General features: G+C 50.4%; 2 protein-coding genes and 1 long non-coding RNA gene across 5 annotated transcripts in view; 1 reads left to right on the forward strand and 2 right to left on the reverse strand.

Annotated features, from left to right (window-relative positions):
* Nucleotides 1-420: 420 nt before the first annotated feature.
* slc47a1 (solute carrier family 47 member 1) lies at nucleotides 421-6,387 on the forward strand. Its single transcript, XM_078787580.1, has 17 exons — nucleotides 421-722; nucleotides 908-1,009; nucleotides 1,187-1,255; nucleotides 1,315-1,463; nucleotides 2,336-2,378; nucleotides 2,455-2,499; nucleotides 2,577-2,674; nucleotides 3,177-3,274; nucleotides 3,337-3,450; nucleotides 3,533-3,600; nucleotides 3,663-3,771; nucleotides 3,846-3,921; nucleotides 3,982-4,051; nucleotides 4,607-4,739; nucleotides 5,000-5,094; nucleotides 5,395-5,475; nucleotides 5,550-6,387. The coding sequence occupies exons 1-17, from the start codon at nucleotides 585-587 to the stop codon at nucleotides 5,865-5,867; spliced, it is 1,806 nt and encodes a 601-aa protein (XP_078643706.1). The 5' UTR covers nucleotides 421-584; the 3' UTR covers nucleotides 5,868-6,387.
* A 588-nt stretch (nucleotides 6,388-6,975) lies between these two features.
* On the reverse strand, nucleotides 6,976-12,701 carry LOC131138073 (multidrug and toxin extrusion protein 1-like). The gene is made up of 14 exons (XM_078787579.1): nucleotides 11,525-12,701; nucleotides 11,390-11,458; nucleotides 11,183-11,331; nucleotides 10,242-10,284; nucleotides 10,133-10,177; nucleotides 9,951-10,048; nucleotides 9,695-9,792; nucleotides 8,944-9,125; nucleotides 8,765-8,873; nucleotides 8,561-8,636; nucleotides 8,418-8,487; nucleotides 8,213-8,345; nucleotides 7,879-7,973; nucleotides 6,976-7,368 (listed from the first exon to the last, which is right to left on the reverse strand). The coding sequence occupies exons 1-14, from the start codon at nucleotides 11,675-11,677 to the stop codon at nucleotides 7,048-7,050; spliced, it is 1,641 nt and encodes a 546-aa protein (XP_078643705.1). The 5' UTR covers nucleotides 11,678-12,701; the 3' UTR covers nucleotides 6,976-7,047.
* A 1,054-nt stretch (nucleotides 12,702-13,755) lies between these two features.
* Nucleotides 13,756-17,022, reverse strand: part of LOC144894542 (uncharacterized) — a 34,493-nt gene continuing 31,226 nt past the window's right edge. For all 3 annotated transcript variants that reach the window (XR_013625147.1, XR_013625148.1, XR_013625149.1), the window contains exon 9: nucleotides 13,756-14,518. This is a non-coding gene — a long non-coding RNA (uncharacterized LOC144894542). The remainder of the gene's footprint in view (nucleotides 14,519-17,022) is intronic.

The raw sequence follows: 17,022 nt of genomic DNA on the forward strand, positions 1-17,022 counted from the left end.
TGCATAACGTCTGCATGTGTTGCTTTGTAAAACATCAAAGTGGCACAGTTGGATCTTCTCCTTGGAACTTCAGGCTGCTGGACCTAACAGTCGGGGGAGTTGGAGCCCCGGCGTGGGACCATCGCTCCGCTGGGACAGTCCAGACCTGATTTTGGACTGTGGGCTTCTCCGGCGTCATCCGTACGTCTACTCATTTAGTCTGGTCACCTGATGAGCTGGTCGATGACAATCTCATCCAGACCGTCAGTCTGGATCCAGCTCATGTTCCTCGGTGTCCTCCTGAGAAGCTGCTTCCAAGAACAAACTCCTGATCTCAACGAGTTAAATCCAATCAAAGCTTGTAGGACTTTCACCGGAATTCCTCATCAGATTACGGCTGAGCCTTTTAAGAGCACGCACACATCATTAAGACCCGAACAACAACCTTCTGATGCATGCGTGGAGCCCAGCTTTGACGTTCACGCAGCACCTCCTCTTCTGCTTAACTCAGTTATCCAATCAATGGACGCCAATTACGTGGTACGTTAAAAGACCAAGATGGACACATCGCTTCACTGACCCCACTCGCCTCTCCCGTGGAGAAGATGCCTCCCAGGCCGGACTCCTCCATGCAGATCCCGACGAGGAGCCTCCAGGAAGGGACCTGCTCAAAACTTTTTGGGTGCTTGCCGCTGGCCTACAGGGAGGAACTCTCCCACGTGTTACACCTCACGGGTCCGCTGGTGAGTAGAACAATGATGAAGGGTGAGAGACCTAATCATGAAAAATGAAATACGAATATTGTGACATACTGGGATCATGTTGGTCTCTCCGTGTGAACTGACCTTGGAACTGACCTTGGACTGACCTTGTGGTTGAGGAGAACTATGACCTTGAGAAGCTTTGGGTGTTTTTGTTGTTTCTTCAGCTGCTGTTTCGGATTCTGAACTTCCTGCTGCCTCTCGTGATCACCATCTTCTGTGGACACATCGGCAACGCGGAACTGGCGGGATACGCTCTGGCATCAGCGGTACTTCTTTCTATGTCAACCTGCATCATGAATATGGAATGTACATACATACATAAATACGTATATATATATATATATACTGCATTAGTCATCCGAGCATCATGAAGCTCTGACAGAATGAAGGTCTTCCAACGGGAAGTGAGAACGTCCAATCACGTGCGTATTGTTTCATCGCAGACCATCAACGTGAGCACCACGGCCACGGCGGAGGGCCTGACGCTGGCCTGCGACACGCTCATCTCTCAGGTGGGAGGACTTCCTACGCTTTTGGTGAGAAGCTCCACTGACCGCCTTGGCCTCCGCAGACGTTCGGCAGCAAGAACCTGAAGCGGGTGGGCGTGATTCTGCAGAGGAGCTTGTTCATCCTGCTGCTCTTCTGCTTGCCCTGCTGGGCCGTGCTCATCAACGCGCACAACATCCTGCTGGTCATGCGCCAGGACCACCACGTCGCCGGGTGACCGACTACCCAAATCCTGATCCTCTTTTTAAACTTAAAACGGATAAAAATGTTGTTTTGGTTGACACTAAATATTCACAAAGTAGAAAAAATGTGTACTTTTACAAGAAGAAAACTGTCATTTTATGATATATATATATGAATAATGTTGGAATATTAATAGCTGCTGAACCGCGAGTAGGCGTGGGTCACTATTTAGTTTTTTTATTTATTCTTCTAAACCAGGGGTCTCAAACTCAATTTACCTGGGGGCCACTGGAGCTAGGGTCTGGGGGAGGCTGGGCCGCATCAGGAAAAATAAAAATAAAAAAATAAAAAAATAATATATATATACATATATATATAAAAAAATAAATATCAATATCAATAAAAATATAATAAAAATATCAAGAAATTTAATTATATTAAATATTAATAAATATATATAATATAATAGTCTTCAATGCTTCTGCTATACCCTCCACTTTTTCAAATTATAATAAATTATTATAAATTAATTTTTATTTATTATGAAATTATTAAATAAATGTTTAATGTTAATTTTTATTTTTCAACACAAAATAAGATGGAAAAATAAACAAGCAAATCAAAAAACAAATGAAACAAATTAAACTTTCATATCAAGACGGGCCGTGAGTTTGAGACCATTGTTCTAAACCGTGTATTATTGTGATACTGCCACCTAGTGGCCTGGCATGCACATTGCAGCCATTTTACTTGGGTCTTGTTCAAATTTCTTAATCATATTTTCTGCTAAAATATCTTTAAAAAAGAAAAGAAAACATGTTTTTTGGCAAACTAACGTGGCCGTCACTGTAGTTATTCCTCAACTAGATACAGGAGATAAAGCTGATTCCACTTTGCTCCAGGATCGCCCACATCTACATGATGGCCTTTCTACCAGCTGTTCCAGTGGGTACACACACGCCGTGTACACCCCCCCCCCAACCCCCGGGTACTTGTTCATAGAACATGTTTGTGTCTCCAGGCCATGTTCCTGCATCAGCTGCTGGTGGCCTACCTGCAGAACCAGGTCATTGAACGTTTGTGGTTTGATTGAACCTTTCCACGGACATCTTGGTCCACGTCTCGCTGCCTTTTGTCCTCCAGGGTATCATCCTTCCTCAGATGTACACGGCGGCAGTGGCCAACGTCTTCAATCTGGGGCTCAACTACGTCCTCATCGTCAGCCTGGACCTGGGCGTCATGTGAGTGTGTGTGTGTGTTTGTGTGCGTGTGTGTGTTCTAGAGCTAGAACACCAGATCAACAATTATCTGGTGTTTATCGGGTTTCCATCTCCCGTGTAGGACTCTAATGTCTGCGTTCTTCATTCCAAACGTTTTCCGATGGCCACCTGGTGAAGCAACTTCCATATTATCAGTGGTAGACGCCGGTCGTTCATTCGTTTTTTCCAGCCCATGATAATTGTGTTTATTAGCTTTATTAGCTCCTGTGACCGGCTGTTGGGGGTGGGGGGGTGAGGGGTGGGGGGCAGTACCATCACTGCCACCTAGCGGCCAGTGTCCAGTACTGTGTACAACTTACTTAAAGAAGGACATTACTGCCTAAGAGCCGGACTTATTCCCATATTTCCAAACCAAGGAGACAGAGTGAGGTGTCTGTCAGATATAAAAGCTACGATGACGATGATGACGCCACCAGGAAGAGAAGCAAATACAAGATGGCCGTGTTGCTTGCTTTGTGTGCAGCGGCTCGGCGGCGGCGAACAGCCTGGCCCACGTGACCATCTGCCTGCTCCTCCTGGCCTACATCCGATGGAAGGACCTCCACCGGCCCACCTGGGGAGGTGAGGCCTTCCCGGCGGTGCCTTCACTGACTTGTGCCTTTGCTGAGCCTGTTTGTCAGCAGGCTGGTCCAGCGAGTGTCTGCAGGACTGGGGGTCCTACATGAAGCTGGCGGTCCCCAGCACCTTCATGGTGTGCTTCGAGTGGTGGATCTGGGAGATCGGGGGCTTCCTGGCGGGTGGGCGATGGTGGGCGTGGGTGGGTGGGTGACGATGGGTGGGTGACTCCCGCCCCTTTTTAAACACGTTTGCGTCACGCAGGCGTCCTGGGAGAGGTGGACCTCGCGGCCCAGCATGTGATGGTGGAGATATCGGCCATCACCTACATGGTACGATCCTCCATCGGCGACTCAAGGTCTGATTCATTCACCAAACCGCGGGGTCCTTGCAGTTTCCTTTGGGCGTCCAAGCGGCTGCCTGCGTGCGTGTGGGCAACGCTCTGGGAGCCGGAGACACCGCCGGCGCCGTCCTTAGCTGCAAGGTGGCCCTGATGCTAACAGGTGTGACCGCGACGCACGCACTTCCTGGACACTTCATTAGGTACACAAGTCCTTGTTTTGTCTCCCGGCTGCAGGACTGCTCGCCGTCTTCCAGGGTGTCGTCATCGTCAGCTCCAAGTCCGTCCTGGGATACGTCTTCACGTCGGACGGGTGAGTTGGCGTCCTTCACAAATTCCACACGTTTCTGACCGGCTTCTCGTCTTCCTGCAGAAACATCGCCGCCATCGTGTCCGACAACCTGAGCATCTACACTTTTCTACAATTCTTCGACTCCATTCTGGTACCTTTCACGGTCCGAGCGTCTTGACTCGGACCGTCGGTCCCAAATTGCTTTTTTTCAACATTTAACATCCAAACTGTATCTGGCAACGCAATAGCAGCGCTTTGGGGCACGACTTAGTCACCAGGCAACCTCACCAGATGTCTACATCAACATCTGCTTACTGCGGGGGGGGGGGGGGGTCGGTACACCATCTACTGTCTTCCCACATGGAAACGACACCAAGAGACTCAACCCTGGACTAAAACTGGGATGCACAAAAATGAGAAATATTTAGCTTAAGGGCCGAACATCCTCAACATCCTACTGGTAGCCCGGATCAAACCATTAAGACCAGTTGAAAAATTGCTACAATATGCATTTTGCACATTTGGACCTTTGAGCAGGTCTTTGTATACGTACGTATATCGCTTATTTACTGGCCGATACAAATATGAAAGATTTAGTATTTAAATATATATAACTCAAAATACCCCCCCCCCCATGCCCCCCAGTGGTTTGACCTGGTATGAACTCTCCTCTCGCTAAGACGTTTCCTCGTCTTCCGTCGCTCAGTGCGTCTGCTCCGGGATCCTGGTCGGCTGCGGCATGCAGAAGATGGCCGCCGTGTCCAACCTGGTGGGCTACTACTGCATCGGGCTGCCAGTGGGGGTCGCCCTCATGTTTGCGGCCCGCCTCAGAATATTCGGTAAGACCGTCCTCCGCTGTCTAGGCCTTCCTAGGAGACAGAGGGAACATGTGAGTGAAAAGGACCTGATGTTTGTAGTAGTACTAGAAGTACACGATTCCATGGAAGAGCTGCACGGTGTCCCAGTGTTGAGGATGTCGTGGCCACGCAGTCGGGATATTAGAAAGATGAATGAACGACCGTCTCCACATGTTTGGAACAGATGAAGTATGAATCATGGCGGATCATTTTGGTGAAATCCATGTTGCCGTGTTTTCCAGGTTTGTGGCTCGGACTTCTGACGTGCGTCTGCCTGGAGGCCGGATTTTTCCTCGTCCTCATCTTCAAACTCAACTGGAAAAAAGTCACACGAGAGGTAGGACTGCCCCGCCCCTGACCCCACCCATTCCTGGAACCCTTACGGGAACATTTGTTCAGGTGGAATGTCATGCAGCATTGGGAAAAAAATTAAAATGTCCATCATTCCCAATCCTTACTGAGACTTGAACGCAGGTCTTTGTCCTTTCTGGGCCTTCTAAAGGTATACAAACAGATACAAACAGATTATCTGGTTGGTGTGTTTAATAATATTGGACACCAGAGATCTGATATCATAAACATATGATAATGTTATTATTTTCATTATTATGATCTTTATTGTGTTTTTCCCTCTGAGGCTGAACTGCGAGCTGGGGCAAATATTCCGGACGCATCAAAGTGCGGCGTGCCGAACGAGGCCATGGTGCGTGACGACCCAGTGAGTGGATGTGCCTCCTGGACGGCGTGATTGACAGCTGCGTGATTGACAGCTGTGTGTTTGCAACATTTCAGGTGGAGGACAAAGAAGCTTCCAGAAGCGGCGAAGGCGGGACGCTGTCGTCGTCAGGCCGTGACGAAGCCCCGGCGCCGCTGTCCGTCACTCAGCTCCTGTTGAGGAGAGGACTCGCCGTCTCTGTCGCTGTGCTCATTTTAGCCGCCGGCGTCGTTATGCGTGTCACCTTTCCGGTTCCGGAAGTTGTAACATCGATGGGGGTTAACTTTACCCAAAGCTGGGCCAACGACTCCACCCCCACGCCAGCCGCTTGGACCCGGCAGACCGCCGACATCGGAACGCCGCTCAACCGCTCAGCGACTTCGTCCTTCAAGTAAACACCAACGTGTCTTTAGAAGTACCTTCAAGTATTTTCAGGAAGTATTCTACTAGGTCGGGGGGGCAAACCCTAACCCTAACCCAAAATATCAAAATAGAAAATCAAAACTAAATTGTAATTTGGGGGGAAATTTACAATTTCATAATTATTAAGAACATTTCCAAGAAGTTGAAAGAGTGTCAAACTATTTAGAGGACAAACTTGTCATCTGACAAGAAAAAGCTGGAATAATAATAATAATAATAATAATAATAATGTAATATTACGGGGGAAAATGACATCATTTTAGTAGCATGAAGTTAAAATATTAAAGAAAATATACATTGGAATATTATAAGAAAAATAAAAGAATGTAAAAAATCAGCTGTAATTTGACGAGAATAAGGACTAAATATTAAGAGAAAAAGTTATGAGGAAAAATAATGTCAGTTGAAATATTGTGCAATTTTTAAAGTAATATTTTGAGAAACAAAAGAAAATAAATGAGCTATTTTTGAGCTATCTTCTGTAGGTTGTTTGGAAATGCAGACAGCACCATCTGCTGGTGTGGGGGGGTGTGGGGGGGGGGGGTCACTAAGCGGCGCCAACATAACCCAAATAGTAATAAAAGATATAGATTTCTATTGAATAGATCAGATTGGAGGGGGGGGGCGGAGACAAATGGAGTATTTCTCAAGTTGCTGTACTCTCGGTCGTCACGCCAACGACTCCGCGATGACACTTAATGGCGGCACGGCGGGACGCTGATTGCGGCCTCCGCAGAGGAAGCTTTCCCGACATGACGGCCTCGGTGATGTCAACCCGTGATGAGCGACGGCGGCAGGCGGCTGATTTCATATGCAGGTTAACAATTAAACAAAAAAAATGGAAAATGTTTATTACCAACATGGCGCACGGGTCAAAGGTCAGCACTCCAACAATATGGATGAGGAGAAATATGATGGAATAGGAGAGATGATGCTCTATTGTACTTGGGATTGGCTGGCCACCAGTGTATTTCAGTAATAATGGTGGTGGCTGTGGTCAACCACAAAGCAGCGCTCATTTATTAAATATGTCCAAAATGACCCCCCCACCCCAACCACTGCTGATTCGCTCCTCGCTAGTTCCTCAAAGTGGAAGCACAGACAGACTAGCGAGCGTGGAAGCGTCCGTTTCGGTTCGCAGTCTCCTGACCGTTACTGGCCTAACTGGAGCTGGACGAGCAGCTCGCTGACGAAGACGCCGGCGAGGAGGAGGCCGATCATGGCGAGCACGGCGAGTCCACGCCGTAGCACCAGCTGCCTGACGGACAAGGCCGAGCCGTCCGACCGCGTCCGCTCTGAACCGGACTCCGCGGGACTGGATGGACTGCGGTCCTGGTCACATGCTGGTGGGCGGGGCGTAGACGTTTTAAACGGGGAGGTTGTTGCTAGGCAGATTTCAGTCAGGTTACCTTTGTTTTCTATGACAAAGACCCTGCTTGGTTCTTGGGGGGGGACACCAGCTCGTACCAGCGCCTGATCCGGGACACATCAGAGCAGAAGAACAGAAGAATGACAAGGTTCCTCCACGGCCGGAAGAGACTCATTGCAAGTTAGCACAGCGGCTTGATTGCAGTTGATTGGCTTCATTTTCACCCTTGATAATATTAATAAAATAATAAAAATAATATTTTGCTGTCTTGGAAATTTACATCCTGTTTGTTTTCACGTTAATAAAAGAAATTAAATTCTCATGTGACGTTAAGGCGGGCACACGGTGGGACTCGCTGTGACATCACAGTGAGCTGGATGTTGGAAAAAACTGAAATCCCAAACTTCTTTCAGGGCTCACTTCCAAATTCCTAGACCTCGTGATCTGAACCTTTGGAATGGTTTAACGGCAGAATACAACATTCCCACTACATTTATTGTGAAAAAGTGGATTTTGTGAGTCGCTGGGATAGGCTCCAGCCCCCCCCCCCCCCCCCGACCCTGGTGAGGATAAGCGGTAGAAAATGAACGAATGAATGATTTTGTGAGTCTAACCTCCACTGTGGCTTTCTTCCAGTTGAGGCGGGACAAGAAGACGGTGTAGAAGAAGGACTGGATCACGATGCAGATGAGGAATCCGGCCCACAGTCCTGCAGTGACAAGGATCCATCAGGACCTGAATCCATCGTAACGGTCCTATCTCGCTAAGTTAGAGAGTTTGAAATTCCTGGATCTAGACGCTAATCTGGATCAACGGAGGCAAAATTGAAAGTAGGGATGGGGGGTACGTGTGTGGGCATCATAGGGGTCTCGTGCAGCCCACCCACGTCCATTCCAGATGTACGCAGTATAAATTGGTAGAAGGTCTACCCCACCACCTCATCCTCACCCATGATGCCCAGGTGGGCGGCGAACATCAGCGACACTCCGATGGGGAAGCCCACCACGTAGTAGCCCACCAAGCTGCACACGGCCCCCACCATTTGCTTGCCGGCCCCCCGGACGATGCCCCCGGTCACGGCCTAAGGGGGGGGGGGCGCACACGGCATCTCAGTGGCGCTTGACCAGCAGCGCTGTCTCGTATCTTTGCTCACCGCGAAGGCGTCGGCCACGTGGATGAAGCCGTACAACTTCAGGATGTCGGCAACCCTCGCCACAATGTCCCTGCATGCCGACGGGAGCAAAGGATTGTGGGTAAGGGTGCTGGATGTCAGGCGTGCTGGCCATGGCTGCTTACCTGTCGGTGGTGAAAATGTAAGCGATGACGTTCCGAGACACGGCGAGGAGAGCCCCGACGAAGCAGGAGATGATGACTGAAAACGAGGTTTGGGAAAACGTTCCAAGATTATGGGAATAAAGTCATCATATTAGTAAAACAAAAAAAGAGCAAAGTAGATGTTCCATGTTGGCATGCAACATGTGACATTCTGGAATATCGTACGTGCGCACGTGAGGGCGACCTTGCCGGACAGCTTGGCCTGCTCCGTGTCTCCAGCGCCGAGAGCGTTTCCCACACGGACGCTGCCGGCAACCGAGAAGCCTAACGGAAACTGAGGGATAGAAGACAACAAGATCAGCGTGCTGATTGGCGGACAGAGCGGCACGTCAAGAACATCTCACCGTGTAGATCATGACGGCCAGCTGGTACACGATGGACTCGGCTCCCAGCTCCACCTCGCTGACCAAACCTGCCAGGAAGCCGGCCACCTCGTAGAGCCACCACTCCAAGCACGTCATCAGCATGCTGGGCAAGGCCAGGCGCAGGAAGGGACCCCATTCCTGAAAACTGTCTGACGACCAGCCTGGGGGAGGACAGGGAAGACCGTTCATCACGTGGATCTACTGTCTTCACCACTCAGAAGGTTCTATGTTATTTTAGGGCCGTCAAAGTGGATCCCGGGATGACGCGGGATTAACGTGTGCAGGTCCTGTTTGACCCTCGGTCTGCACCGTAGGTAGGTGGAGCCACAAGCGGGACCAAAACGTCAGCAGAAATGGAGAAAGGAGAGCGTCGTTTGAACGCTCTCTCCACGAGACCAAAGTTATTTGTGTCTCCTGTCAGTTGAGTCCTGGACAAGGCCCTGGACGCGGTCCTGGACAAGGTCCTGGACGCGGTCCTGGACAAGGCCCTGGACACGGTCCTGGACAAGGCCCTGGACACGGTCCTGGACGCCAGGTATCTTCTCATGGTACCTTGGCACACGAGTGTCAAAGTGCAAACCGCCTCTCTGATGATGTTTGGCTTTGAACTGCGAGGTAAAATGGCGGCTAGGAGCTACGTGACCATGGGTGGGCGGGGTTATATGTTATTGATCACATGACATGGGTCGCTATAAACGATGCGTGATGTTCCGTGCTCGGCGTTACTGACCGTCCCACGTGGCTTTGTGTAGGCCCCTGGCGCTCATGTAGACAAACAGAAACACCGCCAAGGCGTACTGCGAGATGGCGTTAGCCGCAGCCGAGCCACTTTTTGGGGGGAGACAACAATAACAGCAAGATCAATGCAGACGCTCACCATCAGGTTAGAAGGAAGGGAGGGGGCACATTTAAATATAAGGAAATATATTTATGGGCGGGATTTAAAATGGCGTCCCAAAACACGAAGAGGTGAAGTGCGTACTCACGCCACCCCCAGCTCCAACACCCCCAGGAAGATGTAGTTGATGATGGCATTGAAAGCGTTCCCGGCGGCTCCGGTTATCACCTGGGGCCACATGATGCCCTGAGAGCGATAAGCGGGCCTCATTGACGCTCACACAAAAGGCACCGCGCCGGCAGCAGTCAGTCACGGCGTCATTACACGCACCTGATTCTGCAGATAGCGCCCCTGCAGCTGGTACATGAAGGCCGCCTGCCATGACGAGAGTCAATTAGATCAATAATGCGGCACACAAAAAGGCCTTTGTGGAACTCACTGGCAGCGCCGGCATGAAGATCTTCACGTAGAGCTGAGAGAGCCTGAAAAGGACGAGGACAAAAAACGCCATCAGCTCAACCTCGCGGGACGTTTCTGGGAAATGAGCGAGAACGCCAAGAGATGAATGAAAAAAGCCAAAGAAGCAAATGGCTGGAGGATGACAATGCTGCTGGGTACATCACCGCATATCATAGCATCAGTCATAAATAGCCAAAGGAGAGGAACAGTCATGGGGAAATAATAATAATAATAATAATAAAAATACATTTCCAAAGCAGAAAAAAATAAAGAAATCAATAAAAAAATTAATACAAACTTTTCAAAGCAGAAAATAAATAATAAATAAATAAAAACAAAATAAGTCCAAACCATAAAAATCTATCAATCTATAAAAAATGTCAAATAAAAATAATATGAAATCAATTTTTTTTAAAAATTAAATACAGCAGTGTTCGAGTGGTTAGCGCGCATACCTCACAGCTAGGAGGCCAGGGTTCAATTCCACCCTCGGCCATCTCTGTGTGGAGTTTGCATGCGTGGGTTTTCTCCGGGTATTCCGGGTTTCCTCCCACATTCCAAAAACATGCTAGCTTGATTGGCCACTCCAAATTGTGAGTGTGAATGGTTGTTTGTCTATATGTGCCCTGTGATTGGCTGGCCACCAGTCCAGGGTGGACCCCGCCTCTCGCCCAAGGACAGCTGGGATAGGCTCCAGCACCCCCACGATAAGCGGTAGAAAATGAATGAATGAACATTTCCAAAGCAGAAGGAAGTGATAAATAAGTGATGCATAAATAAATAAAAGTATTTTAAAAAGTATAGAAGTACAAAATATGTAAGCAAATAAATGTATGAAAAGACGAACATGGTGGGGAATGACAGCGACGCGTCTCCGCACTTGCATGATACAATTCCTAAATATATTTCCAAAAAGCCCACCTGGCAACTTCTGCATTCTGCCCAACAACCAGCAGGAGGGGCTGAGTGTTGACCAGGACGGCCCAGCAGGGGAAGCAGGCCAGGAGCAGGATCAGAACCCCCCTCTGAAGAATCACGCCCACGCGCTTCAGGTTGCCGCTGCCGTACGTCTGAGAGGAAGTGGAAGCGGTCAACGCAGGAAGCGTGAGGTGCGGCGTCTCGGCCTACCTGAGATATGAGCGTATCGCACGCCGACGCCAGCCCACTGCCGATGGAGATGCCGCACACGTTGATCACCTGAGTGGAAACAAGGTAAGATTCCCGTCAAATCCGAGTTATTCAAAGCGTAAGAATGAGTCTCACCGCTATGGCTAGCGCTACGCCGGCTAGCTCGCTTTTCCCCAAATGACCGCAGAACACCAAACTCACGAAGCCGATCAGGAAGCTCATCAGCTGGGAAATGAACTGGAGACAAACGTGAAGGTCCATGAATGCCTCAAAGACGTCATCAGCCATTGGCTTGCGGTTTTTGGGTTGTTTGGACCAGAACCCTGCGTCTGGGCCGTCATTTGAGATCAGGAAAAATTGAACAATACTGACGGAACAATACGGAAACGGCTGAAACAAGATCAGTAGATCTTAGTAGGAGCAGTGGAAGATGGCGTGGTGACAACCAGAATAAACCTGTAATGGTGGGGACCCGTGTGACCTCTTCGGGGCCCTGTGGGTGTCGACCCGGCCACCTTCAGGCCTGTGACCCACCAAACTAAGTCCATTGTGTCTTATCACTACTGGGGTGGCATCACAACTTCCTTTTTGTATTTCAACCTTATTCTACTAAAACGACCAGTTTTCCATATTTTGACTTTATTCCTAAAGTTATTGATGATTTTTCAATGGCCCCCCGGCCACACTTGGAACACCCCACGGTGATGATTCCGAGTCGTCACAGAAACGCACACGGACACGAGACGGGATCTCACCACGGGTCCGGCCAGCTTCAGCAGGACAAGAACTTCCTTCTTGTGGCTTTCAGGGATCTTCAGCTTGAGGCTGCGGCCTCTGTTGGAGTCTCCACCGAGCCTTTGAGTCGCCGCTGGGTCCTCCATGGCGGAATGAACAGCGGCGCCAGCCCGTCATGTGTCATGGTCGCCAATCCATAACCTATTACCAGCCTGCTAATCAATAACGTGGCTTCCTTGCAGAGGATGCTTCCCTTAAAAGGAATCACGTTTTTCTGGAGCGCTGTAAGACCGCCACTGATTCACCGAGGGGGAGTACGCAAGCGTGACGACCATTAAAGTAAACACGTGTAACACGTGTCTCCCACACACCAGACAGGAAGTCTTGGAGAACTCAGATGACAAAACGTGTTTCTTTCTTTTTCGCTGAATGATTTGGAGAACTTTAGAACTTCAGAACTCAACTATTGTTTAAATACCGCCTGTGACTTATAAAGGAAACGGTAGATCTGTCTTTGGCACGAGCCAATCAGTGCGCTCACAACATGGGGGTCCGCCCGTTCTGACTCACGATGTCATCTGTCAAACAACACTTGACTATGAGCACTAAATTCAGCACACTGCAAGTTATATGCAAATATACAAACATCTCCCAATATGACTTCAAAATAAAGGCAAACACTTTTTCACGACACTATGGGTACGTATGTAGCATGAAGGGTACGTATGTAGCATGAAGGATAGTATGAAGGGTACGTATGTAGCATGAAAGGTACGTATGTAGCACAAAGGGTACGTAGTATGTAGCATGAAGGGTACGTATGTAGCATGAAGGATAGTATGAAGGGTACGTATGTAGCATGAAAGGTACATATGTAGCACAAAGAGTACGTAGTATGTAGCATGAAGGGTACGTATGTAGCATGAAGGGTACGTATGTAGCATGAAAGGTACATATGTAGCACAAAGGGTACGTAGTATGTAGCACAAAGGGTACGTAGTATGTAGCATGAAGGGTACGTATGTAGCATGAAAGGTACATATGTAGCACAAAGGGTACGTAGTATGTAGCACAAAGGGTATGTAGTATGTAGCATGATGGGTACGTATGTAGCATGAAGTGTACGTAGTATGTAGCATGAAGGGTACGTATGTAGCATGAAGGGTACGTATGCAGCATGAAGGATACGTATGTAGCATGAAGGATACGTATGCAGCATGAAGGATACGTATGCAGCATGAAGGATACGTATGCAGCATGAAGGATACGTATGCAGCATGAAGGATACGTATGTAGCATGAAGGATACGTATGCAGCATGAAGGATACGTATGTAGCATGAAGGGTACGTATGTAGCATGAAGGGTACGTATGTAGCATGAAGGTTACATATGTAGCACGAAGGGTACGTAGTATGTAGCACGAAGGCTACGTATGTAGCATGAAGGGTCATATGGGTTTTATCGTCATTTGGTGGAAGTAGACCCAAATGGCCACTTTTCATGCTAAAGTGCCCCCCCCAATCCAAACCTCGACGGGGCTTCCTGACCCGAATCCTAACCCTAATCTTTGGGTGTTTTTGCTAACCCCACCCCCACCCAAACCTGGTCCTGGTTTTAAAGAAGAAGAGCGTTGATGATTTCCTGATTGCTTTGTGAAAGCCAGGTCAAATGTCACGGCGGTCATACGGGATGACCCAGCAGGGCGGCGTTCTTCCAACATTTCACAGACTCCATCTTGGGCTGAGTGTTCTTCTTCTACTGCTTTATTAGCCGCGGCTAATGGGCGACAGGAAGCGAGTGTCACTCATCTCCTCGCTCCAGTGATGCAGCCCACCAGATCCGCCCCTTCGCCAAATTGTGCAGCTCATCCCCCCTCCCGCCTCCACACGATGCTCCACCAACCAGCGGCGCCGTCGTCCGCCATGACGTGTGGCCGCAGTGCTCCCCGCCTCCACCGGGTGGCAGCGGCAGGTCGATGCTGTCAGGGTTTGATTTGAGGTGTGCAGGGTGGGCGTCCTTTGCGCCGGATGGGTAGGTAGCTAGTGCTGGGGTAGCGGGGGTAAAGGAGGGGGTGGTTGATTGGTGGGGGCAGGTGGCGGCGGCGTAGCGGGGGTGGGCAGCCGTTAAAATGGCAGATTTGGTGGAGGGAGATAAGGGCGGATGACGGCGGCGGTGGCGGCGGCGGCGTGATTAGGATGATGATGGCGGTGTTTGGAATGGGCCTTTTTGGGAGGGGGCGGGTGGATGTGAGTGTAGGTGGTGATTTTACCCCCCCTGCCTCCAACGGTGAACCATAGCAGATAATGGCCGCCAGCGAGGGCACGGCGTGTCACGCACCAACGGGAACAAGAGGCGGAGACAAAAGGAGTGATGGAGAGGAGCCAAAATGGAGGCTGGTGGAAGAAAGATGGGGGGGGGGGCACGTTCAAAGATTTCTTCTCGGCTTCGTCGTGGTGGGGGTGGAGATGAGGGGTCGGGGGGGGGGGGGGTCTGTTCCAACTGATAATGACGCCAACGTTATCGTGACGCCAGAGCGTCGTGGCGTTCGGCGTGAAGGTGGTCAAATGCAGCAGGCGAGACACAAAGGGAGGTAGACGCGTGGGGTGGGGGGGCGAGGATGATGATGGTGAGGGAGGGGGGGGGCTGTCACCTGCAAACACTTGACATGAGCGTACATTTGCTGCCATTGGGGGCCACCAATTTTGTGTAATTTGCACGTTTATCAGTGCAGGCGGGGGGACAAAGAGCACGCTCACGAGGTGGGGCGGGGGCGGGGGTGTCGGGGCGATGCTCTTATTTTGGAGCACGTTTAAAAGACCAGGAGCATTAAAGATGAAAGGTAATCCGGCGAGTGAGTCACATGGTGCTGAGTGCCATGTTGGAGAAACACTCCTGATAAGCATCACAACAGCGGCCCATCGAGGCGGCGGCGGCGGCGGCGGCGGCGTAACGCGCTTAGATGTGATTGCGCCTTAATTAAGTCCTTGTCTGACAGCGGCATCATGGGAAAACTTCCTAATTCTGCTGCTCGACAAGCCCCCGCTGACGCCGCCGGCCCCGATTTGTCTGCCCGTGACTCATCCGCCCGACAACGCCGTGGCGTCACACACCGTCCTCCGCCCGGCACCCTCGGGTGGCGTCCGCTCGCCGCCGAGGGTGCCTCAGACGGGCTTTAGAGGACGTCCGGCCGAGTGGGCGGAGCTGAGCTTTGCTGGCTGAAGAGGCTTGTTGACTGCTTGACCTTGCGGAGAGGTCGGCCGTTTGGCTCACTTTCATTCCAGACTCTCCGGGGCCGGGAGGGAGGGGCTTTTGTTCCGGCTTTAGCCTCCCCTGACGCACGTCACTATTTGACCCGTCCTCGCGTGTTAGCCAACAGAAAGCAGGACTTGAACGTGGCACTTTGTTCTGGAAGGTTCGTGACGCAAGCTGAAGCGTTTGCGTCACGAACGAATCGTTCTCAACCGTTGACAAGTTTCATACTGAATCAGGACCCTCGGGGACCCAGTCTCTCATCTTCTTCACTTCCTCCCCCCGCTAGCGCTCGCTGACAAAAGACAGGAAGCCAGCCAACATGTCACGCCGTGATTGCATGCGGCACGAGTCGAGGACCCGATTCACCGATTCGGTGAGTGACTCATAAGATCTTGAGTCAGTAAAAGGAGTCGAGCTTCCCATTTCGACCTTGAAATGTAGAGAAAGAACGACGAGGGCTTGTTTGGCCTTGGGGGAGGTCTGCGCTCCACTGAATGACAACGCAACTTTTAGGGGCGTGTCTTTTCCTATATTCGCCTAAAATAAAAGTCCCAAGAGACAAGCGGTTATTTTTACATCCTGGCGTATATTTCCGTTAGCGGCCTTTGCGGAGGAACTGACGGCGGTGACGTGAACTTTAGAATCCCCGCCGGCCACGATGTAATCGCATCCACTCCGTCACCGTCTGGCAGCAGCCAACAGGTCTGTGTCTCGCCCGCTGCTTGGCTTTTACCCAACGGCTTGGGCGCTTCAGACGTCACGCAGGCCACAGCATTAGGAACACCCGACGAGGGCCATCCATCCAAACGTTCCGCCTCGACTAACAAACGCTTTTCACGACGCTCGGTTTGCGTTTGTTGACGGCCTACAAATGCTGACTTGTTAAGAATCGACATTCAAGAATAGACATCGTGTTCACACGGCGTGGAAACCCGATCCGGATTTGAATCAGAATGTGTCAGAAAATGTGACAGAACGGCTTGTGTTGGGCTCCATTTGGTGGCCCTTGATGGGGGGGCGAAGGGGGGGAGCGCAGTAGAGGATGGGCGGAGGGCGAAATTTGAATAAAAATCAATACATCCTTCATTGATGGTGTTGCTATGGCAACACGATGAGGGGGAGGAAAATAGCTAATAGCTACTTTCACACCTGCAGCCGCCTGAAACTTGCATAAACCTTTTAAATGGAACATCCCGGAGTAAAATGAGATGCTTGTACCCCCCTACCACCCCCCCAAAACCACAACGCAAAAGCATCATCCTCATGGATGCACACACACACGCACACACACACACACACACGCACACACACACGCACACACGCACACGCTAATGGTATGAGTGAGCTTCCAGTGCGAGGAGGAGATGGCTGATAAGACAGATTTTGGGCTTGGGGAGGCAGGGCGCCCGTTCAGGGACGCTGATTGTGCGCCACGGGCGACTGCAAACACAAATGGACTTGGCTTCATTTGATTCTGGTCCAGGGACATAAAAGTGGCGGGAGGCGGTGGGGGCGGGCCAGTTTAACGGCGAGAGAATTAGACCCAATGTTTGCCTCCTTTTTGTGTCTCACACACACACACGCGCACACACACACACACACACACACACACACACACACACAGACACACAACCTGGAATCTAGT

This window comes from Doryrhamphus excisus, linkage group LG21 (genome assembly GCF_037039965.1).
Source record: "Doryrhamphus excisus strain RoL-2023G ecotype Guam linkage group LG21, RoL_Dexc_Guam_v1.1, whole genome shotgun sequence".
NCBI classification, from domain to species: domain Eukaryota; kingdom Metazoa; phylum Chordata; class Actinopteri; order Syngnathiformes; family Syngnathidae; genus Doryrhamphus; species Doryrhamphus excisus.